General features: G+C 43.1%; 2 protein-coding genes across 7 annotated transcripts in view; both read left to right on the plus strand.

Annotated features, from left to right (window-relative positions):
* The window catches only part of LOC1280021 (zinc finger protein ush), a 135075-nt gene that overhangs the window by 80516 nt on the left and 28251 nt on the right, over positions 1 to 26308 (plus strand). Inside the window, exon 1 of one of the 6 annotated variants that reach the window (XM_061658383.1) lies at positions 579 to 2855. The exons of the other annotated variants lie outside the window; for them this stretch is intronic. Coding sequence (XP_061514367.1) covers positions 2747 to 2855 — 109 coding nt within the window. The 5' untranslated portion in view covers positions 579 to 2746. Of the gene's footprint in view, positions 1 to 578; positions 2856 to 26308 lie in introns of those variants that run through there. 6 annotated transcript variants of the gene reach the window in all.
* LOC133393417 (mucin-2-like) lies at positions 2855 to 25613 on the plus strand. Its single transcript, XM_061658382.1, has 2 exons — positions 2855 to 10284; positions 12086 to 25613. Exons 1-2 carry the CDS (start codon positions 10098 to 10100, stop codon positions 18811 to 18813), a joined length of 6915 nt encoding a protein of 2304 aa, XP_061514366.1. The 5' UTR covers positions 2855 to 10097; the 3' UTR covers positions 18814 to 25613.

Below are 26308 nucleotides of genomic sequence, written 5' to 3' on the forward strand. Positions count from 1 at the left end.
TCGGACACGATAACGCACGAGCGCGCTGCTCGCACTCCGATTTACATCCACGCGACATCCACTAACCCAGTCTTGCTTTTTTGACGCTACAGGAGAGCGAGCAAAGGGGCCGATGTTTTTGGTACCGGCATGTCCCGGGATTCAAGCGCTGCGGGTTACTTGCTGCTCGCGACAAAATCATCGTGACACGTTGATGCTGCTCCCAGTGTGTTTGTGTCAAGATTACATCGTTTGTGCCGTTTTCAGCACAAATTTGCCATCGCGGTTGACTCGCGCAGCCGAAGTGACATAGGCTGCTGGTGCATCGGTACCACCACCTGTATACGTGTGTGTGTGTGTGTGTGTCTCCACTGGTGAGAGTCTCGTAAGCGCATTACAAGCTCTTCCCGGCCTCATGGCCACAGCGTAATAGCAGCAGCAGCAGCAGCACCGGACCAGTAGCTACGCTTGCTTATCGTAAGGTTTTCATTTCCGGATACGAGGTTTTATCTTTCGCTCGTACCATGTTTATGTTGTCGTTCTGCGTGATACGCGGTCCAGGGCTACGGTGGTACGTCTCCTCCAAACCACTGTGGTCGTGCAGGGGATCTGATGCCATCGTGTTGCCTTTATTGGGGCAAATGTAGCGCCAACTGTGCTACACGCTGCAGCTATGGGGGTCAGTGCACGTTCTGTACATCAAAACTCGGTCGTTTTGTCAAGCTACAACGACGTGCTGGCTGCTCGTTGACCGCTTTGCAGCAGGGAGAAAGCCAAAGAAGGGAGAGAACTAGACAAGGAGAGGTGACATTAGCGCGCGTCAGTGGGATAACTCGGTCGATAAGCGCCGGATAGGGTTCTGACAGATGAGTTTGAATTTCAAAACAGTTGGAATGCGTACAATTCTGATGTAGCTTCTGCACGCATGCTCTCTTACCGATTAGTAACATTTGAAAGTCTTGCACAAGGTGCACTAATCATCACCGGTGATTGAAATGGAAACTTCAAAATTCTTCTTGAACTTCTTTCCTGAAAGGCACACACTACAGTGTGCAATCGAACAGTCGAAAACTTTTTCCCTTTCCCGTTCGTTAATCAAACAAAAGTGCCATTAATCACCCACCTCGGACACCCAATGACAACGCGATGCAGACCGAAGATGCTGATGTGCGCTTGTGTTCGATCGCTCTTGGCGCATTGTCGCCATCATTTCATCGGACTTTTGTGCTTCCGTTCTGATGTAGAACCTAGCTCGCTAGCTCGTTCGGCAGGCGTGGAGAAACGCGTTCGGTGCTTATCAGTTGTTTCAATCTTTCGTGTGTCGCTTATCGGGACCGGCCTCTGGGCCTCGAGTGCTGGCTGGTCTCCGCATGAGCATGGCAAAGCGAGCAGAAAAGATTTGCCACCCCCTGAATGGAAGGGAGTCAGAGCAAGAGAGAGAGAGACGTGTGTACGAATGTTAATAACGTACCATGTTTGACTAGCGATAAAGTTATGATGAATATTTTTCGCTTATCTTCGATATCGCGCGGCCGGTTGGCTGTGCTTGTGTTTGCTGCGTGCCCCGCATCGGTCGGATGCTTCTTGCCTCGACCAGGGACGCAACCGGCGGAAGTATGGTACGGTCGCGTCCGGTTTCTTTTGCTTTTTACCACAGCCTCTACCTCTTGCACCGAGAGACGGTGCTCGTACAGGGCTATCAGAGGCTTCTATTAGTGCCTTATCTAGTTGTGTCCGACGAATGAGCGAGCGGGAACTTCGCCACGGCTCGATGCTGCTGCTGCTACCGATGGATCGGCGATTGGATTCCACTTCCTTGTGGCACGGTTTTGGGTACACATTAGGAGCGCCCGCCTGCTGTAGATATAGACGCTGATAGGGAGCGTACATTTACATATATACCGGTACGCATCCACCCTCCATGTGGGCCCTCGCCGATAAGACTCGCCCCGTGCCCACGTCTGCCTTATTGGCGTTTTGAGAAGTCGACGTTGCGTCGATACGCAGACCATTCCGTGAGGTGTCTAAGAATATTGAGAGGCAGGAAAGCGCTCACTGGGCGAGGTGTCCAAATATAGCTTCATTCCCATATCTCTAGCCGCTCTTTATCGCACACTCGGATCTAGCGTTGTCGGGCCGGGTCGGCGGGTGTGCGGAAAGGTGTGCTCGCCTGGCCCTTCAAATCAACAAACCAATCTCCCTACACTCAAGCGCCGCTCCTCTTCGCCGGCCGCTTCACTCACAGTCTCGAGGATGGCTCTTTTCTTATCTTTGCTGCGCGCAATTCGATTATATCTCAATCCTCCGGCAGTTCATGGTGGAAGTGGCCCAAGATGTAACACCCCACCGTTGGCCTCGGTTGCTAGTGCGCCCATCTGGTGCGGTTCAGTCGTAGAGTGACTAGCGCGCCGATAACAACACGGGGAGGACCTCGCTGCTGTCCGTGAGAAGTTCATTCCGGTTGAGCAGTTGGTGCGTGCGTGTCTTGTTAAGTAGTGCCCATTTAAAGTGAAATTGTTTTTTGTATTGAAATCAGTGTGCAAGTGTACCTTATATTGATGGGAATTTACCAGTGTGTGCGTGTTGGAAACAGTGTACCACCAAAATTGAAATTCAAGAAATCTGTCCAAAAATATATGAAGCAAATTGCTTGCAATATTAACAAGTGAAGCGTGCTCAACTTCTAAGTGAATTTAAGTGTAGGTTCCGGATTGTACATCCTCAACCGCACGACCCCTCCCCGTATGTTGGCAAGCAGTTGGCGCATATGAACGTCTTGCGCATCCATCAGTACCACCGACCAGTGAGCGACGGCCTCGAGATGCATCCCAAGCTTTACGAGCTGTTACGCTCGAGAAGCACCAAGATCAGGCTCGGTAAGTGCGAATAATTGCCCGGACAAGATGCAAGATGTACAGTGTGCTCACCGTGGTGGGGATTAACTTATCTCTCCTACCTGATAACGCGTCTCGTGCGCTTTCGTTATCTCCAAAGTCCACTCGCTTTTTACAAGGCCGGAAGATTTTGGAGCATAAAACAATTGATATTGTAGCTGAGATTTTTTGCTCTTGTCGGACGGAGATGCCGAATGTTCGTTATCGTTTTTAATCACCTTTTTCGTTTGCAAATCTCGTCTCAACGACTGTGACAACGTTTATCTCTCTTCAAATGGAATTCGGTCCGTATGATTCCATCAAATCGTGGCGCATTTGCTTTTGTCAGAGCTGCTCGGTGTCTTTCCCGGTAGTTCACCCTGTTGATGCTTTCCTAACGTCTTCTCTCCATAGCTGAAAGCATTCAATCCAGACGCTTATCTTTTAGTAAGCTTTTTCTATATTCCGCTCCCTCCCATAACTTCCTATGTCTGCTATCGGCACCTTGGATGGCACAGACGTTCTGTCAACGTTCGTGGTGTGATTCGTTGGATTCCTACCAAACCCCCAAGGCTCATGCCATCGCACTGTTTAGGATCAGCGTCTGACAGCGGTGTGATTCTCTCTCGCAGCGAAGACTTAATGCACCTCAATGGCACTCACACAGACAACATTCAGACATTCATCTTCTAATATTGGTTGCATTTTATCTCCTTTTTTAACTTCTTATTTTCCCTGAACAACGCCACACCTAGACTCACTATCACTTTCGCCCACCTGTTTGCGTAGAGTTGCATTCACATCGGAGCGAACGCTATCGCAACGATGACAGGTAGCTAGTTATTTTCACCTTATTTTCAGCCACTTCACTACACATTTGTGTATGTCTCAACACCAACACCCACATGTATGTACAGACACTCTGTGCAAATGCAAATAAAAACTTCGAGCACTACACCAAGACTCCCTCTCCCCTGATGCCATTGTGCTTGCAGCCAGCTGGGGTGTAAATTCTGTTTGCGAAGGACACCATTATCCAGCGTGTCTGTACACTTACTTTTTGTCTACTCGGGTCTTCCGTCGTCTAGCAGCGCCAGATCTCGTTGCCCCGCCAGATCTAGCTCGGTACGACGAAATGTCTGCGATAACAGTCCCGAGATAAGTCCCTCGCTATCAAACAGCAAACAGTGCAGCATTAGTTCTGCTCTATTCGCTTGCAAAGTCATGCAGAACTCGAAGTGTCTGGACATATACCTTACTGGAGGAATGCAATGTCCAGCTTCCTACACATTATTTTCACATCTCTCTACCTCACATGTAAGGGACGTGAAGTTATGGCTTGGAGTTTCTGCTTTGCTGTCTTCATTGCTACCAATTGTAGATTTTATTTTAAATTCAAATTGGAAATCATTTCAAGAGCAAAAAGCCTTTTTTCAAATGTTTGCCTTCTAAAACGATTCGTACAAAACTACGATGCACAAGTTTTGACCGATAAGAACATCAGCCTCGTGGCAAGCAAACCGATGGCGCACGCCTCACCCAGTGCCTCGCAAGAGCAAATAAGGTACACACGTTTTACAAGCCCTGCCACTGCCATCGACACGACCATCTGCCGCATCTTATCTGATCTTATCTGTGCAAACGTTGCTGTGCATGGTTTGATAACAGAGTCCATCCAGCAGGCTTGGTTACCTCCAAGCCCCGGAAGACATTCATCTTTGTTGACTGGCCTGGACGAGGTGGGACGTTTCGTGCTCGTGATTGTTATTCAGAACTTTCTTGTGCTTTTCAAACAATTTTGTAGACATTTTACATATAGCTTTTTAAAGCTCGTTGAACACAGTACACATTCATATTCTTATGTATGTTTCATATATCTTTTATATTCTAAGTGCTATAAATCATGCAATGGATATTCTAATTTCTATAAATCTTGTGTTTGAAATGTGTTGAAAATTCCGTTTGTATTACTTTTCATTATCTAAATATAAAACTAAAGTCTCTGTCAATAATTTCTTGAACACAAATGACTGTTTAAAGATTTATTGTTTCCCTAACATTTAAAAATTCCCTCAAATAATATCGTTTCAAGATCCGTGTACTAACTTTAAATACAAGCTTATTTTTACCCTTTTATCGTCATCTTAACTTGTTTGATTTTGCCAAGCAAAAACTTGCTGGAGAGTTTTTTTGTGTTTCACCATTTTACACATAGCTATTGATTTATCACGACAAGCTTTTACCGCAGTAAAGCATATCAGGATCGAACACAAAACAAACCACCACTCTTATCCTCCCCGGTTGGTGGACAAATGATTTTTCGAACGAATGAATTCCGCTCAACACCTTAAGTCAATGTATTGCACTCCGACAAAAAAAAACAAACCCCTCCTCTGCACACTATTTCAATCTTCCAATAGCAAAAGCTAAATAGAAGCAGACTAGCCAACTGCCCGTGTAACAGAGCAACGTTGCAAGATCAGAAGGTGTGTTGTGCCTTTTTCCCTCACACCCATGTGTCTGGCACTGGTTGTTCGGAAAACAAGCCGACCACAGCAAAAAAAAAACACGCTCGGAAAATTCGCTCCACCAAGTACACACAATCAAACATACATCCATACACACCCGCTGTGTGTGTGTACGGGATTAAAAAACAAGCACCTAAAGATGTGGAACTGGCAGCATAAAAAAGAACGCTAGAGAGAAAAAAATAAATATACGCCGGCCCGCGCGCCGCACACACATAAAAATGGCATCATTTAATCATTCCTTATCGCGTGTGTCCCCCCGGTCGTGTCCCCGACGGTGGAGGCTGCACCAGCGGAAGGAAAACCAAACGGTTTGCTGTGGAAAGCGAAAGAAGCAAAGGGATGGAGAAAATTGTACTCCCGGGACCGGAGCTTAAGGCCGCGGAAGCGCGTTGAACCGTGGGAGCAGGTCAAAGAGAAAAGGAGAGTGAGAGAGAGACTTTTAAAAAATCGCTCACACATACACACACACAGAGCACAGAGTCCCAGCCTGTGGGGAGCACGTGCTGCAGATTCGGTGCTGCAAAACCGACGCCAGTGCGATAAGCATTACCGGTGTGCGCTTTTTTCTCCGCGCCGCGCTTTCCCGCGTCACATTCACGCACGCACGCCGAAGAAAAGGCCGCGGAAATGTCCACTTTAAAGCAGCGCACCGGTTTGCACGGAACACAGCCGGGAAGCTGAGGGGCCAACTATACTTCAACTATTATTTAATCCACTTCTCGGCAGCGTGCTCTACCTGGGCACAGGGGTCCTCCCGTAGACGCTTGCAGCACCGGAAGGAACTGAGGTAAAATGGTTCGGATGCAGGAAAACTTACCGAAAATGGTTGGGGGAGTTGCTTGGCCAAAAAAAAGGACGAAAAAATCGTGCGCTGAAAAACGGGTCCGATAAGAAACTGTTATATATATAGAGTACTTTACTCTTTTTTTTCTTATTCCTTCGTTTCGCTTTCATTCATACCCATCCCCCACACTTTCAAACACTACGCTGCGGTTCATCATACAAAAGGGGGGAAAGGGTAACTTAATCCGCTGGGCAGAGACGCTTGCTTCGGTTGGGAGATGGTGGCGGCACGAAGCAATGGCGGTCAGCAAGACGACCGTTTCAGGTGCAAATGTCACCTTTCTGCACTGCTCCTATCGTTGCGTTTAGTGTTTTTGGAAAAAAGTTCAACATTTTTGTCACAGCACAAGTCAAAAGGAGCAGGTTTGCGAAAAGCGATAAGAAATTCTTCTGACATAAACTACCGAGAGTCGCTAACATTTTACGTATAAAATAAATCTGATCAACTATATAACAATTACATAACCATGTGCGATTGAAAATAATGTTTTTGCACAAATCACGAGAAGATAAAAAATAATAAAATTTAAATTACGTAGCCACCTAGCTAAAAATTCTTGTACGAAGCTTGCACTACCAGCCACCAGATGCGCTAAAATGGCTCAATATTACACCAACGAGTAAACGTCGTGTACCCCGGCCTTAACCGCTGATACTGACTTACTAGCGACATCTATTGTTGAGTGTCAGGTGATGATCGCGAAAAAGACATTTTTTAGACAGAAATTGCAGGTTATTGAGGCGCTGTTTCTTAAATGTGCTGAGCAGTTGAATTGTTCTTTTAAAAAACTTTTAGTTTTTTTTTAAATTTAAAAATCCGAAACTATACATGCGAAATGTTTCAATTCATACCTACATAAAGCCAACGAATAAATGTGTAACCGATTAGAAAACATTTGCTAGAAGAAAAAACCAACAGCTCTGCAACCATTTGGCTACACGATTCCTTCGGCCACTGATATCTACTTTAAACTGTAACCCGCCACCCGCGCAGAACGTTAAAATCGCCATCAAACTCCTAATCGAATCACCAGCACACCATCTCTCTCGGCCAAACGGTACACGACGGATGCTGCTGCATGCCGCACGATAAGAAGGCACCGTAAGAAACTGACGACCGAAGCATTCATTGTACGTCCGTAAACGAATCGGCTCATCGGATGGTGCAGTTGCAGGCAAGCAGGGTGGATGAATTTTCTTAACACTCCTCTCATTACCTCCTGTCCTGCTTCCAACCAGCAGTCGAATGCAAGTTTGCATTTCCCGGCACAGCGCCGTAAAGCTTCATGGCGCAACACAAATGTGCTACAAAATGGTGACACCGATAAGGGTTGAAAGTTTTCCTCTATAAAAATAGCATTCCTTATCGCTTTTCACTTTTTGGCACGGCTTGCCAGGTTGCTACTTGAGCGTCCTTGCGCTCCTGTGTCCTGTGCTACAAAGGGCTGTTCCCTTTTTGTTTTTTTTTGCTCAGACACACGGAAAAAAGTAAACAAGTTTTATGCATTATTTTTTTCCTGCAAATGTGTGCAAATGCCCGAAAACTGACATAATCGCGCTTAGGATGTATTTAAGTTTAGACAGTTTGCTCGAAAATGTTATCGTACTTGAAGATCAAAATAACATGATAACATAGTGGTTATAGTATCTTGTTTATCTGATTTGTATCGCCTAATGTAGTCACTCTAGTCCTAAAACCCTTTTGTTCCCTCATAAAAGACTCACTTCCTTCAGTTGCAACACCAGCAACTGTACAGATACCCACTTCAGAAACAAAAAGAAGACACAACAACAAAAAATGATATCTATTGCAAGAACTCACTTAAATCAAGCTCATAATTAATTCTCATTACAACATTCGCGCACGATCCCCCAGTCTTACCACTACAATGCTCGTAACGCTTACGCACGTAACGCTTACGCAGGTGTGAGTGTTCCAGAGAGAGCGCACACAACCCGCGCGAAGCGGTTAGGGTTTAGCGTTTGCGCATCCATTCATGGTCAGTTATTTGTGGGAACGGTATTAGAGCTGCACCGGCAGGCACATCAATTGAACTTCCTCCGGTGTCTGATTAATACGAGTCTGGGGTTGATTAGTACGGTGTGAGCTGTCGATCGACGTAGTCTAGTGTGTGAGCTTTACGTGCAGTGTGAAACAGATCGTGGTGCCGAAGGAATATCAGACCGGAACTAACATCCGTACACCAAGCTTGGAGATGCCGGAGCATTCCAAAACCGGAAACTGCAGCCAGATACCAAAGGATAAGAAACACGAGACAGCCCCACCTTCGCGTCAGGCTAGCGAGAAGAAGCACAAATCGCATAACCATTCAAATCATGCCTCGCTGCAAGAAACCAACACTTCATCACGCACATCTTCATCGTACACTAAACACACGCGAGGCAGCAATAGCAGTCACGATATGAAATTGCGTGCATTGAAAAAAGTGATCTGTAACAAATGTGGCAAAGACATACACGAAAAATTCCACATAATTCACACGAAAAATTGCCAGCGTAAACGGGAATCGAACAACAAGTAACCACATGTTGACGTGTAGTAAATAAATAAATTATTTTATGAAAAAAAACCCAAAGAACCATTTGCATGTTTTATTTAACATTTACATAAATTGCTCGAGTTGTTTATGTAAAAAACCTTCACAAATCGGTATGTCTGGTAAATCCGCTAAATCGGTATCCGGTATAGGTATGAAAATACGTTCTACAAAATGAAACATTGGCTAGCCGTCATCATCGGGCATCGTCGTAGCCTTCAACCCAGACCCAGCCACGATGTACCACACACTATCAAATGAGACTCAACGTGCGCCACCGAGGAAGCTGCCGTTTTCCTGTTCTTATTCTTACATTATCGCACCCACCTCGCCTGGGTGCTGCTGCATTCTTTTCATTGCCACGTGTCATTGCAGGCTGTGAGACACGGCCAGTGTTTTTTTCTCTATTGTGCGTTGGTACGTGAATGTGTTAAAATGTTGTATTTCATTTCATTTAACCTTCTTACGCTTATGATTCCAAAACGAAACTGAAACGTCTAAAAAGCTGCATACCTATAGTTATTATTAGATTAGATTAAATTGATTCCGCGCGATTCACTCGAATGTCAAAGGGTTCTTCTTCTTTGGCTCAACAACAGATGTCGGTCAAGGCCTGCCTGTACCACTTATGTGCTTGGCATTCAGTGACTAATTGATTCCCCCCATAGCAGGATAGTCAGTCCTACGTATGGCGGCGCGGTCTATTTCGGGATTGAACCCATGACGGGCATGTTGTTAAGTCGTACGAGTTGACGACTGTACTACGAGACCGGCTCGTCAAAGGGTTAGACTGTGTCTTACAAACAGCGTCATGAAATGTCAAAGGAACACTGAAATCTTTTCTTCCGAATCCACGTGTACAACATTTAATATTTCAATTACTGTCACACACCGTGGAAAGATCAACACACGTGTTTTTTTTATTGATAAGTAATGGCATCAAATACAATTAAACGATAGAATAACATTTAACATTTATTGCTAAGCTATACTAAATGTCGTGTGGAGCACCCGAAAGAGGGTACGTCCCTCGATTCACTGGACAACACACTTTTCCCCCCTCATTGACGAGCCATCATCCGTGGCGCTGGGCGTCAGTGGTCAGTGTATCATAATTTCACAATTATCAATCGTTTTTTGACCACCAACTTAGCGTTTTAACCCGCTGCACTTAACAAAGAAAATCAATCAAACCGGCAAGGGTCTCGCCGCATCGACATGTTCACATAAGCAAATCGCACCAACACTAACAACCGTGGCTTTGCGCAACCGAAACTGTGTTTGTGGTCGGACTTTTACAGGACCGTGCGCGCATGTGTCATAGTGTGCGTGTGCGGCTCAAATATGACAGCTTCGCGCGACACCGGTTCGTAGGAGCTCGCGCAGCAGCCAGCCATCAGATAAAGGCAAGATCCCGAAGCGATAGCATCGGAAAAGGCAAGACTCTACCTCATAAAACAACTTTGGAGAAAAGTCATAGCAAGATGGAACACGCTCAAGGTAAGCCATAAAGTGGAAGACGATCGACAGCGTATTGTGCGATTAGTATGTTTTGTTTGATGTGTTCTGTGGGCGATAGTGTGTCCATGTGTGTGGTTTGCGAATTTAGAAACCAATTGCGCATTTCTAACGACGATTTTACCGATGGCAGTGCTATATTGTAAGACGCTTTGCAAATGCATCCAGCATGAGGGATAGACAAAGACTGTGGCATTAGTGGTGTGCATTCTTAAACAAATAGTGATAGTTTGAATCACAAATCGAATTACTCCGTTGTGTAGTGATGTATGTTTGATCTTAAAACATACCTTTGTGTGAAATATGAACCGTATAGAATTTTGGTTGTAGATTTCATCCGTTGAGTTGTGTGTTATTTGTGTAGGGTCGTTATATTGAATGTAAATACTTGGATACCGTTCGCCCACCCAAAACGTATATTTTTCGGAGCGACTAAGTTCTTTAAAGTATTTTTTTCTGTTTTGCGGTTTTGAGCTGGTTGGTTATTGTGTATAACAATAAGCTTAGTATGATATAATTGTAGTATAATTCACATTGGGTGCTACAAGCGCGTGACACCAATCAAACTGAATATCTAGCACTTTCAAACCAAATAACAGAATGTAATTGCATTTACCCGCATAGCTCTTAATGTTTGTGCCTTGTTACATCATATTTATTGAAAGTACGTTCAAACAACTTTTTTATTACAACCAGCGCGGACAGATCGTACCGGAACGATGTGAATGAACAATACTAGTTACGTGAGTCGCATCATGTCATGTGAAATATATTTGCGTAAAGAAACTTTAACGATAGTACCTATATTACCAAGTGATTACCGTATATGAAAAAACGTATATGATGCAATGCAAATGAATTCAGCAGAATAGCTATACATTAAAATTATTTCGGGCAAAATGAAGTATTAGATGAGAATAGAAACTTCTCTCATACAGAATGAACTGTGCAGCACACACCGCAAAGTGTTTTGAAACCCCGTGAACTGTAGGTATTGCCTTTGCATATGTGTTATTTTGTGAGTTTAGAATTTTACTTCAATTGGGATAAAGTTTATTTTCGATTCTTTGTTAGTGATTTTGTTGTACGGTATCGTTGTTTCGGTTGAAAAAAAAAACAGAAATTTGGTTGGCACTCATTCTAGTTGAAGTACGATCAATTCCATCGTTTAGCGAATATTTACAAATCCACACAGCGCTAGTAATATTTCTATAAGTGGGTAAATAAAAATTAAAATCGTAAGGCAAATAAAAAACAGAAAGAATCATCATTTTACACACTGGAAAATTAAGCCAAGCGCTTATCATAGTTTTTTTAACATACTTTTCATAGAAAAATAAGCATTCAAAATAATAATGTAACATTTTATTTTCGACCCCTTTTTAAACTTGCTCGATAGTTTATGCTCTATAATATGAAACAACCGATATGAAAAAAATCAGGCATTGATACATTAAAAAATAAACTGCCACTTTCTCAAACTCGATCGAAGAGGAACGATAGTTGTAGTTGCATAGATACAACGGTTGCTTTAACTGATTTCTTGAGCATCCTGGTCAGTTATGTCAACAATACGGCAAAATGTTCAAAAAAACATCAAAGGAAACCATCATTGTATGTCATTTTGATAATCGCTTCGATCGTTCCCGAATTCGATCGAATTTGTGAAGGTGGCTGAATTACTGCGCAGGGCTAGTAAACAACAACGAAATCTTTATAATGTGACAACATTAATCAGCGTTCAAGAAATGATTCCAATTTTTATAAATACATCTTTTTGCAGCGAACAAGCTACAAAGCATCATTGAAAAGAAACGTGCAATGGTACCTTGCAACACGCCTCAAGTAATATCGCCTAAAAAGAAGGAAACTATTTTTCTGTCAATGCACGAAGCAAACCCCTTGGAGATATCGATAGACGAAGAGTTTAAGATGACTGTACTCAGACGTGACGCGTCTCCAGCAGTTGATGAACACGTACAGACTGTGTCTACAGGACCAAGGGTTAAGGCACAGCAGTGCGCTTTTTCATCAAGACACTCTTCCGAAATGGGTGGTTATATAGCAGAACCAAACAGCGATGTAAGTTGTACAGGCCTTACAACTGAAGCAAAATTGTACGATAATGATTTCCAGAATAATATCTTTATTACTGATTCAATCGTAAACGACACAAATTGCTTGGGTTTACATAACAATATTCATAGTACTTCAAAAGTACCAGCAGAGAGCACTTCTGTGCCGAGCAATATTGATAATGCTCCAAAGGTATCAACAACAACCCACCCAAGCACTGATTCAACAAACGATTCTTATGTCGGTATTGGTTCATTTAATGTAAAGAACTCAGACTGCACTAGGGTAGAGTCGAATACTGATTCGTACATTCAAGCTACACCATGTTATCCAACTGATATTGCAGTGGTGCGCCAGCAACCGACCAATGTATTAAACAATTGTTCAGCATATGCTAGCGATACCGAAGATAATTTTTTCTCCAACCTATCAACACAAGCACAAGATCATGTACAAAATGAATTTGGTTCTGGAGACGACAGGGCGTTCAGCACTATCTCGAATGATATTGTATTTTCTTCCCAGAGCAACGACGACAGTTACTATCCAAAATCAATAGAACATGATTCTTCGGATTCCATAAGCACTGATGCTGAGAAAAGTGATAGCAATGTAGGGCAGCACACAATAGGCATGGAGGGCTTTCAAATAAATATAAATTTGGATTTAATTGCTACAGAAACTTGTTTGCGGTGGATCAATTCTGACAAGGAAAATACTCGACAAAAGCTAAATCTCATGCAATGTGGTACCGAAATTCTGAGCAAACGGTTCAATTTGCATCACAGTGAATGTTCAAAGCTGTCTCTTTTATCATCAATAAAACAAATCGGTAACATAAATCAGGATAGTCAGGATAGATCATCATCATCAGATCAAATTAGAATGAACCCCCTTTCTGATGGAGCCAGTAGTCCAAACATAAGTAGAACTTCGACAACACCAATCGATCAAGATCAATATATTCAATCTTGCACACAAACATTAGAGAAAAACAAACTAAATATAGATATCATTTCTACCATAACATGTTTGAGGTGGAACACCATTAACGCAAATTCTACTCCGCTACAACAAACTCAAGCAAGATTGGCCAGAACAGTATTAAAAAAACGTTTCAGGTTGACCGACAGTCAGGCATTTAATTTAACGATAGCTAACTTTAAACAGCTGGTTGATAACAAAGCTTCAGCTTCTGATAGGAATGACAAATTATCCTTAGGCAAAGCAATGCTACCGCAAATGACGAAACAAAAATCGATCACAGATGGGCTCAGTATAGAAATAAGCCAGTCCGCTGGGAAAAGAAAAACAAACTCAATGAAAACCAGAATATTGAAGCGGCGTAAATCAGTTTCTTTTGTAGACTACACTGTCGCTAGTTCTGATGAAAACGATGAGGTTCTTAAGGAAGTGGATAATGAAAGTAGATCAGCGCGAAAACGTATATCTGAACTGCAACAGGATCCTGATTGGCGCCCATCTCATCGGCATAAGATCCTGATTGGCGCGGCAAAGGATTCTGATAGCTCAGATGAAACTAGATCAGACGATTTAAGTTTTGAGCATGACCAACATGTGCCAAACTATCAAGGAAGAACAACGGTAGAGTCATCACCTTCTAGCTCTGATAATGACGATCTTGACGTAGCAAATAGTAATAATGGTGATTCAACGACCTTTCCAATTCGTTTGTTTGAAGATGACGCATTACTTAGCCAAAATATGGACCTGGGTGCGAAAACAAACCCAAGTAAACCTACTGTTGCATCTGCTATGTTCACCAAACAAGAAAATTTTACCCGCGATCAGGTAGATGATAAGGAAACAATTAATCAAACAGAGAAAAGTACACTAGCGACAAAAAAAGTCCGTAAACCAAAGTATGACTGTCCCGAGGCTGACTTTGACACACCTTCTTCTTCTTCCATCGAAACTGATATGTCGATATGTCAGGACGTTAATGCAAATGCCAACTATTCAAATCAATTTCCTACACAAGAGGATACAGAGAGCCAACAACCAGTTTGTTCAACACTATCTGCTTCACCTGCATTATCAAATACGAATCAGAATTATACAAAACCACAACTAGATTCATTGTATGTTGCTTCATTTGACGATACCCTGGACGTTAATGCTACTCAAAATGCTACTAACAACATAGAATCTCAACATACTTTAGATGTGGACAGTAGTACACATGCCCCGGCATTATGTGAAGATGATTTAGGCACTACATCTTGTGAGCGAAAAGATTCGGGTAATTTTAACGATCATTGTCAAGCACAAAACCATGATCCAAACCAGACAATTAGAAGAACTTTTTGCACTGTTGCTGTTGATCATCCATACGCACACATTGATACTTTATCGAAAATGGATACGCAGCAATCCCAACTGCCTGCTTTTAAAGCTGTGTCTAGCACAGCAAACAAAAATGAATGTGTTAAAAAAGGAGCAGCAGAAACTACAACCGGAAACATCAGTGTCGTACTGTCGGAATCAAAAAATAAGAAGCCCAATAATTCTCATTTTGTAAATAAACATATGATCTACACAGATTCTGTGAGCAAACCGACGATAGAGTCAGAGCTATTGACAACTGCGAATCTTACAACAACTGATAACTCCATCACTTCCGCTCAAGACAACGAATTAGGAGTTGCCCAAGCGAAGAAAAGATATCGTATAAAGCACACGGAACGAAAGCAAAACCTAGAAACTAACAAACTTATTCCGACAAGATCACCAACGATGCCGCCTAAAATTAACATTAAACCCCAAAACAAAAATATGCCCAGTACACCCAACCGCCCAGTTTCATCTATAAATTTCTTACTTTGTGAAAACGTGACTTCTAATGAAAGAATGAACATGCCGTATAAAAGAATGCCTCGTTTGAAGTACACGGCGTGTAAAATCACAGGCGCAAAGGATCCGACTTCATCTGCAACCAACGACACGCTAGCTTCTGGTGACAGTTTGTCAGATTTTGTTATTCATGAAAAACTTACTAAAAACAATCCTGCCATTAATAGTGTCATTACCACACAAAACGCTGACGTAAGCATGGAAGGAAACGTGAAAACGAAAACACCAACAACACAACCGATAGATAACGTTTCATTCGTGGTAAAGGGAATCGAGGCATCTATTAAAACAAATCTACCCCCCTCTAAAGAAAATATGTCTAAAAGTAGCGTACAAGTTGATTCGCGATGTACAGTAGCTGCTCCAAAAACTGCAGAAACATCTAGGTCTATTGATTCCTGCCAGTTATTAACATTGCAACCGATAACGTGCGAATCAAATAATGAACCGAACAATTCGACGACCAATAGTTTGACTCAAATGTCATCTCCTCCAGAGGAAAACTTAAATGTAAATAACTTGCACAGCCCGTCACTAGCTGAAGCAAACGTAAAAGAAATACCATGTAACAACACGCAACCAACAGCTTCAGAAAACAGACAACGTCACATATCCGTATTGGTCACTGATAAGTCTGAAGATTTCCATGCAGGTTCAAACCTTCTCTCAGACAAAATTGCTAATAATAACCCACAAGATGCTGATCTAGACAAACAAACAAACGAGTCTGAAAACAATTCAAATCCACAGCAACCCCAGGAAGAAAATATTAAGTCACATACAAATGCCAGAGAAATTTATGCAAAAGTATGCACAAAAAGCCCGAAATGCATATCTGTGTCTGGGAAAGACATACATGCAGATTCAATAGTATGCACAGAAAAAATAACCTGTAATAGCACACAAAGTTCAAAACATTCTCTTTCAAGTTTGCGTAACACCGATCAAGAGAAAAATCCGGGTCCTCGATCTATGAAAAGGAAGGCAAATTCAGAACAAAATATTATTGGTAATGGTTCAAAAGTACCAACAGCACTTGATAAAAATTTACTTACAATTGTAGCCTGTCCTGAAAATATTTTACATAGCTCACACGTAGGTCCTAAGTTACCCGTAACATCTACTACGAAATGTACTAGTAGCTGTAAACAAACTTATCTCGCCTCACCGACATTACCATCAATATCATCAGAAAGCAACCAAAAAATTCTTTCCTCTGATGACATTTCAATACAAAACCCTTCTCTTTCAAAAGAAGTATTTATTAACAGCGTGCAAACCCTGCATGAAACAAACCCAATAGTCGAAGAAATGTCAAAGAACACTAATGGGCAGAACATATCAGCTCATGAAGATTCTACAACTTCCTCTAGAAACTTTACAATTAATAGCTTCCAGTGCTCAGAAAATACACTTCCGTATAAGAAACGAAGGCTCAGCTTAATGCTACCTCTCACACCTACTTCCTCGAATACATCGGTAGAGCAAGTTACAAGATTTACGACAAATTTAGCATCTCCGAACAATATTTCAAGCAAAAGTTCAAGTCATTCAGGTCCAATCCAAACTACGGAATCTGCATTGAATATCGGTGGTGCAGTAAGAAATAATATTATAACTTCTTTTAGAAACACACAAACACATCCTGATACAATACATCCTGATGATGCATTGCCATTGAGCCACGCCAAATTCAGCCCACTAACACGTCGACAATCTCTTGATATTTACAGTCACAGTCAGTTTATCCCAGAAATACAATCAAGACAACGGCAATGTTCACACTTTCTTCCCCAAGTACTGTCTAATATATCCAATAACAACAACCATTATGAAACTACAGCTGCAAGTTCTTCTTTTGATAGGGCGTTGAAATTACATCAAAACCCAATGATTTTCTTAGATCTACTTACTGTTCAAAACACACCTGATCAAGTACAGCTTGATATTAATGAATTTCAAAATGCGCAAAGAGCAACATCAACTCCACTCACCAATTTATCACGGACAACTTATTCTACTCAATCTTCAGATCAATCTAACACAGATCATTCTACAAGTTCTCGTCAACCACAACACTCAAACACGAATACGAGTTCAAAGGCGAATGTGGAAAGAATCAAAGCCAAACGTAGGCGTGACAGAAAGCGTAATCAAAGGAATATTGACACATACGGTTCAAACACACATCAAACAACAGAACGATCTAAAAAACGATCTGATTATGACAATTTCCGTGTACGAGATGATCGAATGAGAGAAACTCCAAATAGTATTCTTACACGTCGAAAATCTGTAGCCACTCACACTCCAACTCAATTTGCGCAGCAATCAACGATACGACAGAGAAGAAATTCATTCTACAATTCCAATGTACTGTCCAATATATCCAACAACAAAAACCATTATAAAACTACAACTGCAAGTTCCTCTTCTGATAGGGCTCCAAAATCACATCAAAACCCAAAACTTTGTTTAGAACCGCTTACTGTTCAAAACACACCAGATCAACAACAGCGCGCGAAAGATTCGCAAAGAGCAACATCAACTCCACGCACCAACTCATCAAGAACATCTTATTCTACTCATTCTTCAGATCAATCTATCACAGATAGCTCTCATGATTCTTGTCAACCACAACGCTCAAACACACCTTCTGTGAATCTGGAAAGAAGCAGGGCCAGACATAGACATGACAGAGAGCGTAATCAAAGGAATAATGACACATACGATCAAAACAGAACAGAACGATCTAAAAAACGATCTGATTTTGACCATTTCCGAGTAAGAGATGATCGAATCAAAGAAACCCCAAATAGTATTCTAACACGTCGAAAATCTGTAGCCACGTATTACCCAACACAATTGGAACTGTACAATGTATCCATCAACAACTACCATTATAGAACTACAGCTACAAGTTCCACCTCTGATATGGCTCCAAAATCACATCAAAACCCAAAACTTTGTTTAGAACCGCTCACTGTTCAAAACACACCAAATCAACAACAGCGCGCGAAAGATTCGCAAAGAGCTACATCAACTCCACGCACCAATTCATCAAGGACATCTTCTTATTCTACTCATTCTTCAGATCAATCTATCACAGAAAGCTCTCATGATTCTTATCAACCACAACGCTCAAACACATCTTCTGTGAATTTGGAAAGCAGCAGGGCCAGACATAGACATGACAGAGAGCATAATCAAAGGAATATTGACACATATAGTCAAAACAGAACAGAACGATCACAAAAACGATCTAATGATGACAACTTCCGTGTACGAGATGATCGAATCAAAGAAACTCCTAATAGTATTCTAACACGTCGAAAATCTATAGCCACGTACACCCCAACACAATTGGCACTGTTCAATATATCGATCAACAACCACCATTATAGAACCACAGCTACAAGTTCCACTTCCGATAGGGTGCCGAAATCAGATTTTCCTAATTCTCGTCAACGACGACGCTCAAACACATCTTCTGTGAATATGAGAAGAAGTAGGAAAATGCGTGGTAAACGTGGTGGCAGAAAAGCAAACCGAAAGAGATAAAATTCAGTCTGCGATTGCAATGCAATTATATTTATCACACTACGTGTGTAATAGGCATTCGACATCAAGCGTCACAACAGCTTCGGCTAAGTTTCCAAATTTGTGTCCAGACGCAACCTTTCCCTCAGCTGCTCAACCAGCTCCCTAACAATGACCCTAACATGACTCTAGATGCACAATATTTCTCATGGTAGCTCAACGTAAGACAAGACCTTTAACTGGTACAGAGCTCGCTTTCTTCAACCATTCTCCTTATATCTCAATTCCAACCTGGCTTTACCTTAGCAAAGGATTGGCTATCCGGCTGCGTTTCACTGAATAAAGTCTTTAAAGCCTGTATAGACCGGCAGGTCCGCGTATGACGTTTACGCCAAATAGAAGAAGGACCGGTTTCTCAGTTTTTGATCCAGAAAAATAGTATCATTTATATCAAACTATTTTCTTACATATTAAATACTGTTCCTCTGGAACTTGTCTCATCCGTCGTTGGTAGCTCGATCACTAAACAAGCATTCATTATCAACTGTTACTTTAAATACGTTTTTATCTTGAAAATCTTCTGTATGCTTGAGGTGCATTTACCTTACCTTGTAAATAAATGAAATGTTACGCAACGGCGATTCAGATAATGTTAATAGAAATCCATTTTTTTATAAGTTAAATGTCAATTCAACAAACAACAACACAGACAGTGGGGGATTGATAGAGCCCTTTTTAGAAACACTTAGAATTAAGCAAAAATCTGTATTAATAAATAGCATTATTTTGTACAATCTAAATTGTATTCTTATGTAACAGTAGAAACGAAACAACTATGTACACAATCGTAAGTATCAAAAATGAAACAGAAACCTTATCTTAAGCATATCAAAATTCTTCTTCCTTTCAAAACGCTCTACTAAATCGTTTCCGAAGATGTTAGCTGACCAGCATGGTTCGTTAGCAATATCTCCGCCTGGTGTTAGTAAAACCGCTTATCTAGGCATTAAAATTCTAATTAAATTATGGATGCTAGCATCCGCTTTATCTCGGGCGTCCACCACTCCATGGTCATCGTAGGACCCTGATAACCTCCCTCCCTCCCGCTGTGTGGTTTGAGGTGTGGAATGTAGTCTGCCAACGAACAAATGGGCTAGAATTGATCCTATGTAAGGACAAATATCTCTGAAGCACCTCCCGACCTTCCAAACCTATCTACTGATCATAACACTACCAACCAATAGACCACCCTTTTAGTGTTCACCAAGAAGTCGGTCAACTTTCTTAAATGCCCCCATCGTTTGTCCTGCTGTCCCAAAACCTTGCAAGGTGCTAACGTTTGGTTTCTTCGTCGCTCGAAGAGAAGAAGCTGGCCGGCCGGTCGGTCATCTCTCATCGTTACAAATCAGTCTTGGCACGAAGCCTTTATCCCTTAAGCTAAGCTCCTCTAGATTAGCTGAAAAGGAACAACGGAACCAACTTTGCTCATCCTCCTTCTTCCTACACAAGCACTTTTGCAATCTTTGCATCACCAGTCTCGAGAAGTGGGGGTTCTCTTCATCCCGACACACGTTTAAAACGACACGTTGCAACGTATGACTTTCCGTACCATACCACCGACCACACTTATCCTGTGGTGTTCGTAAAGTTCTCACATTTTTCCTTCAAAGATACTCATCTCCTTCCATCGTTCGGTAAAACTCAAAATTGAAATTAATAGTATGTACTCATAGGCCCTACGACAACCCAGCCGTGTAGTGGTGATCCTTCCTCGAATGGTACACTCTGGAGCACCCAAAATAGAGCACAACCCTGCCCGGTGACTTATGTATCTCTGAATCAATGTGTTTACTCAACTGAAAGATATCGCAAGGCAGCTGGGAAGCATTTTGCTGATGCAAGACGTCAAGCGGAAGGCATAGAACCACAGCATAACGTCAGAGTGGTGCTGAAGACATTTGCATGACATTGCTTAGTCGGCAAGAGCAACAAAAAAAATCGCTGCCTATTCTATGCTTATGCCTGTGTACAAACATGCTCCAAACGGTTTTGAAAAATTTTAACACATGTTTGCCTGATACATACTATCGTGCAAATTAAATTTAAAAAACATGTTTCAATGGCATTACATATTGCTGTTAAAATCAGTTAAATTGCAGAAACCTTTATTCCTGCACGAGTCATAGAAAAAGGCCACATACATTGGCTTAAGACACTCCATCGCTTATACATTTCTGGTAGCCTTATCTTCATTTTTTTAATAATTATTCCTATTGTGTAGGAAGGATATGGAAAATTTAACTACGCCTTGAGACTCGATGCAATCTTTCCCTTGTTCATCACTCTGTGGACAACCCCCACCCGATGCAATGTGGACAAAGTAAGCGCGTTAGAAGGCCAAAAAACATAGTGATATATCCAGCATGAATTGAAACCTTGCCGTTGTCCCTTTCATGCCCTTGATAGGATTTATGGATGCGTTTTGTCCATTTCAATAAATTTAAAAGAAATCAATTATTGCATTGATTTGATGGTGAAAAACTACAATGCAAATGTGCATTAACTTATGCAATTTCCAACCAATTTGTATGCATCTTACGGAGCTTTCGCAACGACTGAGAATGTTCACTTTGCCGGCACTTATCAGACAGCATGCTAACGCGCCTGCATCTAATATTCTCAAAACACCTCCCTTAATCTCAACCCACCCTATCCCTCTCATCCGCGCCCCACCGTTCTTCACGCTTCATACTAGCGATTGTGGTCGAGCTTTTGGCCAAACACACACCAACCAACCACCACTATCGCGCAACGATCAGCCCACGGACACGCGGAAAGACGGGGCAAGGGAAATGGAATGGGACGGCGCAACGAAAGCCGGCAATGTATGACCGGTCCCGGTGTCTTGGCTGGCGCAAGATAAAGACGATAGAAAGTAAACATAATTTATATATGAAGGAAATGGGTGGAAAATGTTCACACATACGTACGTGCGGACGTCGGCAGTAAAGGGACGACGGAGGGGCGGAACAGGGCAGGTTGGATGCAAGTGCGGCAGAAGTGGCGGCAGGAAAGTGGAGAGAGCGGTATGCGTGTGGTGGTGTACCGAAATGGACCAGCGTCTGGGGAAGGATCAAAGCGAAGGCCAGCCCGGCTCATATCAGCATCTTTTGCTATTGCACACGTGTGCTGGGTGAGCGCAGGACATGAGCCGACATGAGTGCCGGGAGAGGTATTGTTCCCACACACACACACACACACACACAGGCACTTGCCCACACATGTACACCTACGTACCCTGACCGAACAAGTGATAGGGTGCTGCTGCTGCTGCCGCTGCTGCCTTTAAGTGCCGATGAGATAAGGCTTCTTTTGCTTTCCTTTTCTTCAACGTCATCTCCGCCGTGTTTGAAAACACCCCCGGTGGCCCAAAATGTCACTGGCGGAGGGTTTGGAAGGGAAGGTGGGAGAAACGGAGGCTAGCAACTCCTTACTTAGAGCAGCTGCCGTTGGTTTAGGAGGCAAATCCTTGAGTGAAGAAAAAGGAAACTGCCTCAGACAAAAAGGCCTTTCCCTCCCCCCACTCACGTGCTACAACAAACCCCCACACTTGTAGGTGAGCGTTGAAGTTAGTCCGGGACGGGAACAACAAACGCTCCCGGAGTGCCGACGGTGCCTGCTGCCGTTTTTGCAGTCTCCGGCCCGGTTTCGATCAGAAGTGGGCGATACGCCTTTCAGACCAGGCACCAAAACACACAAGCACACACATACTCGATGGCAGCACACACACCGGAAGCTGCGGTGTCATATTTGAGAATGCGGGCCAAAGCAACCAGGCGGACAGCGACGAAGATGGAAGGGGGAAAAAGGTTTTCTTCATTTATGGGATGGCTAGAAGACAGCGATTCATCGCTCCAAAAGGAATGGAGAGCTAGAGCTACGGCATAGGGGGAGGCATTCAAAAATATAAAATTAATGGTTTATAAAGTTTTTGGAAAATATAAACCTGTGTGGCCCGCTTCTCTTATCGTTCACTGCCCGGGCGCCAAGACATCAGTGGAGGAATATTGGGGAGTGGAAAAGCATGATGCGGTGGTGTGGCGCATTATCAGTAGTCTTGCGAGATGCCAACTCACAGTCTCCCCCAGATTTGTCTCAACCCCTTCCTCTCTCTCCCTCACACACACACACACACACACATTTGCATGCATGTGTGTAGTCAAATTTTGCAACCGAAGCGTACTGTACTGTAGCCCTTATGGCCTGGCAGAACGGCAAAAGGCCAACTGTCTGGCAGAGATATGCACATCCTTTCTCGTGTGTGTCTCCGGCTGTGAGGGTAAAACAGAGAAGCAGCCCAACCCGTTCCAGCTTCCCATCACCGCACACTAGAGCACGGGCAGCACCGACACGGACTAAACGGTTCCCGTTTTGCTGGGAGGAAGAAGTTTTTCTTACTGAGCCAGCGCATTCCTGCTCTTAAATATCCTATTGGAACTCGCGCACCATTAGGGTGGCGTGCGTTTAAACAGACAACGAACGGTGGCGGAACCTGGGCACGCTTCCTCCTCTCTATTGCGCCTTAAAACTCGCAGAAGGGGTTAATCAGCGGATATGTTGACGATGCATAATGAAGTGTGAAAAAGCGTGTGTGTGTGTGTGTGTGTGTGTGTGTGTGTGTGTGTGTGTGTGTGATGTGTTCCTTGGGGTTTTGGGTCTTCGGGGACCGAGCGACGATGGCTCTAGCATTTTATTTAGCGCTACTGGTGGCAGGAGTAGCACCATCAGCACGTCAAGCAATGGCGCCAAAGATAAGACGATTTTGATGGGAGACGATCCACTGCACGGCAACGCATTAAAAGGCTGTGTGTATCGTTATGTATTATTATTTTTGCCTTTTTGCTCAACGAACCAACACGAATTCATCTTCAACACACACAGACACAGTACTCTGTACCAGTAATCATCACTCTGTGTACTTTATGTGTGTACATTTTCATGTTTCTTATACGATGCAATAATAAAATATGATTTGCACGAGCAAAAAAAATCACCTCACTCCTAAAAATGTGCGAATTGCGGACACTTTTCCTCTGCGTTTGTCTATTATTTGTGCAATATCAATGAAACCACACGCAGCAAAGAAACATTACGTCGCACACTTCAAACATGTTTCCAAACATTTCATTTCTTGCCAATTCCAACATTATTAGTAGCATCATTACGATGCTTAACACTACGTTTAATTTATTACCAATGTGCGCCTTCCGCGCCTCTTGTTATAAATCCCACCCCCTGAAGGAGAAAGGAAGGAATGCTTTTGTATCCATACACAACCACACACACGAGCGCGCGCCCCATTGGTAATTTACATTCTCGCACACTTTAACGATTATTAGCGTATTAACGCGCTCCAACGTAACCACAGCGGCAGTCGACACCGCCAGCCACCCATCTCGAAATCGTCCCCCCGGAAACGGCACGCACGAACCCTCCACCCCCCCACCTCTCAACTATATCGTAGATTCGGGTTTGATGATGAAGTAATGATGAAGCCGCTTCTCGCCACGCGCCAAGCAGCGCGCGCGTTGATGGCGCACTGTTAAACTTTTACACCCAACCCAAGCAGCTACGGACGGGGCGATGGGATGCGGTGTGTGCAGCTTGGCTTCCGCCGGCGTATAAATAATGGCCGAGAATGTATCATTTTCACGACGGATTCTCCTGTTGCCGCTGGCTGGCTGGCTGGCTGGGCCGATAAGGGAAATTGCGCGCAAGCTTCGCCGTGCCCCGTGGGGCCGACGATTGATAAAGAGAGCAAGACGGGGTGGCGGTTTCGTATCTTGCCGTGTGTTGATGCCCGCAAGCGAAGGTAAATGAATCATAAGACATCCTCTCTCTCCCTGGTGGGATGCTTGAGAGGGCGAAGACGCCCGACGGTGCTGTGGACGGTAATTTATTCCCGCCGCTCTTGGGTGATGATTTTTACATTTACATCCAATTACGGGCCCGCCAGCATAGGCAGCGTCGTGTTTGAATTTGCTTCCGCGACAGTAGCATCGTTACTGTTTTGGGTTATTTCGTTTGCCTAAATTGATCATATTTTGGGCTTGCTTTGATACGAAAGACGACTGATGCTGTGCTGCGTAAAAAAAGCCTGTTGCTGGTTTTGTTATGACGTATTTTACAATAAACGCAATAAACAAACTATAATCGGCACCAAAACCAATCAACATAAAAATGCCACATTTCAATAAAACCTAACATTTTACAAATTCCAGCGGACAGTCAATATTTACACTGTCCGCCATCAAATAGAACCGAAAGCAGAAGCAAACCTCTCCTTCCGCTGTATTAGAAAATGTGTTCGACGAACCGATGGTTTGTCTCGGTTTGAAGGGTGTGCATACGCAGCGGAGCACAGATTATTTATGACGACAGCACACTATCTCGCATCAAGATGCATAGAACAAATTTATGATACACATACCCACCCGAATACTACGGATGGACCATCTTTGCCAGCTTCAGCAGTCTGGCTTGTCCAATCTCATATTCCCGACCCCTGGCATGGGTCCCTTTTTGGATGCGTTCGCCCGCTATCAGTCTCGAGACACCTTGCGTTGCGATGCCTTTATTCGTTTCCGAACGCAACTGCCCATAATACACCGCCGAAATTGATACACAAAGCAGGAGGGACACAAATCGCCATGATTCCGATGATTTCGACGAGATTTAAAATCCTTCATTCGGGTGTTTATCTTGCGCTTCAATTTTCTTCCAGTGGCCATGCTAATTTTTTCACCCCGCGAATAACTCAACGAAAGAAGTTCAAACATATCATCTACTTCATGGTTTTTTATCATCTTTTAAACCCTTCTGGTCCCACTGGTTCTGATGCATCCAATAAGAAACAAGCCAATAAAAATTTGGCATAAATATTAAATCCATCTTTCCATCTTCGGGACCCTTCAATCCAACTGGAAGCGAATCTAGGCCTGGCATGGTAAGCGAAGAATCAGGACAGCATGAAGACGATTTAAATTTTCCAGCTCAAACAAATGGTGAACAAAAACGACACCCCATTGAAGTACAGCGCAAGCCTTCGGTCTGCTCTGGCCACCACATCCAACCAGGCTAAAAAATGGAAGCAAAAGGCAACCCGAAACCGATGCGAACCGATCGTTAAACGTCACCCGTGGCAGCCGATGAGTGTTGTGTGCGTTAAATCAAATTAAAACACACAAAAAAAGTTATTACCATAATCGTCTGGGCAAAGATCGGGGTAAGCGCATCGAGCTCTTGAAACGACACTTTTTTCAGCTTTGTGTTTGTTGGCCCGTCTTATGCGAGCAAAAAAAAAAGGCAAAAGACGAAACAAAACATAAAATCCTCCACTGTGTCTTCCGATCGTATGGATGTGGAAGGGTTTCTCGCTGCACGTGTTTGGCTTTATTTTTCTTCGTTCTCTGTCGTCGGTGTACTTTCCTTATGTGCCCTACGTCTGTGTCCAGCC

This window comes from Anopheles gambiae, chromosome 3 (assembly GCF_943734735.2).
Source record: "Anopheles gambiae chromosome 3, idAnoGambNW_F1_1, whole genome shotgun sequence".
NCBI lineage: Eukaryota > Metazoa > Arthropoda > Insecta > Diptera > Culicidae > Anopheles > Anopheles gambiae.

What these genes read in the sequence shown, in the direction of transcription:
- LOC133393417 (XM_061658382.1), top strand. Translation starts at nt 10,098, where the DNA reads ATGTGTCATAGTGTGCGTGTGCGGCTCAAATATGACAGCTTCGCGCGA. An exon ending in CAAGATGGAACACGCTCAAG is followed by an intron (nt 10,285 to 12,085) that starts GTAAGCCATAAA and finishes ATCTTTTTGCAG; the next exon opens with CGAACAAGCTACAAAGCATC.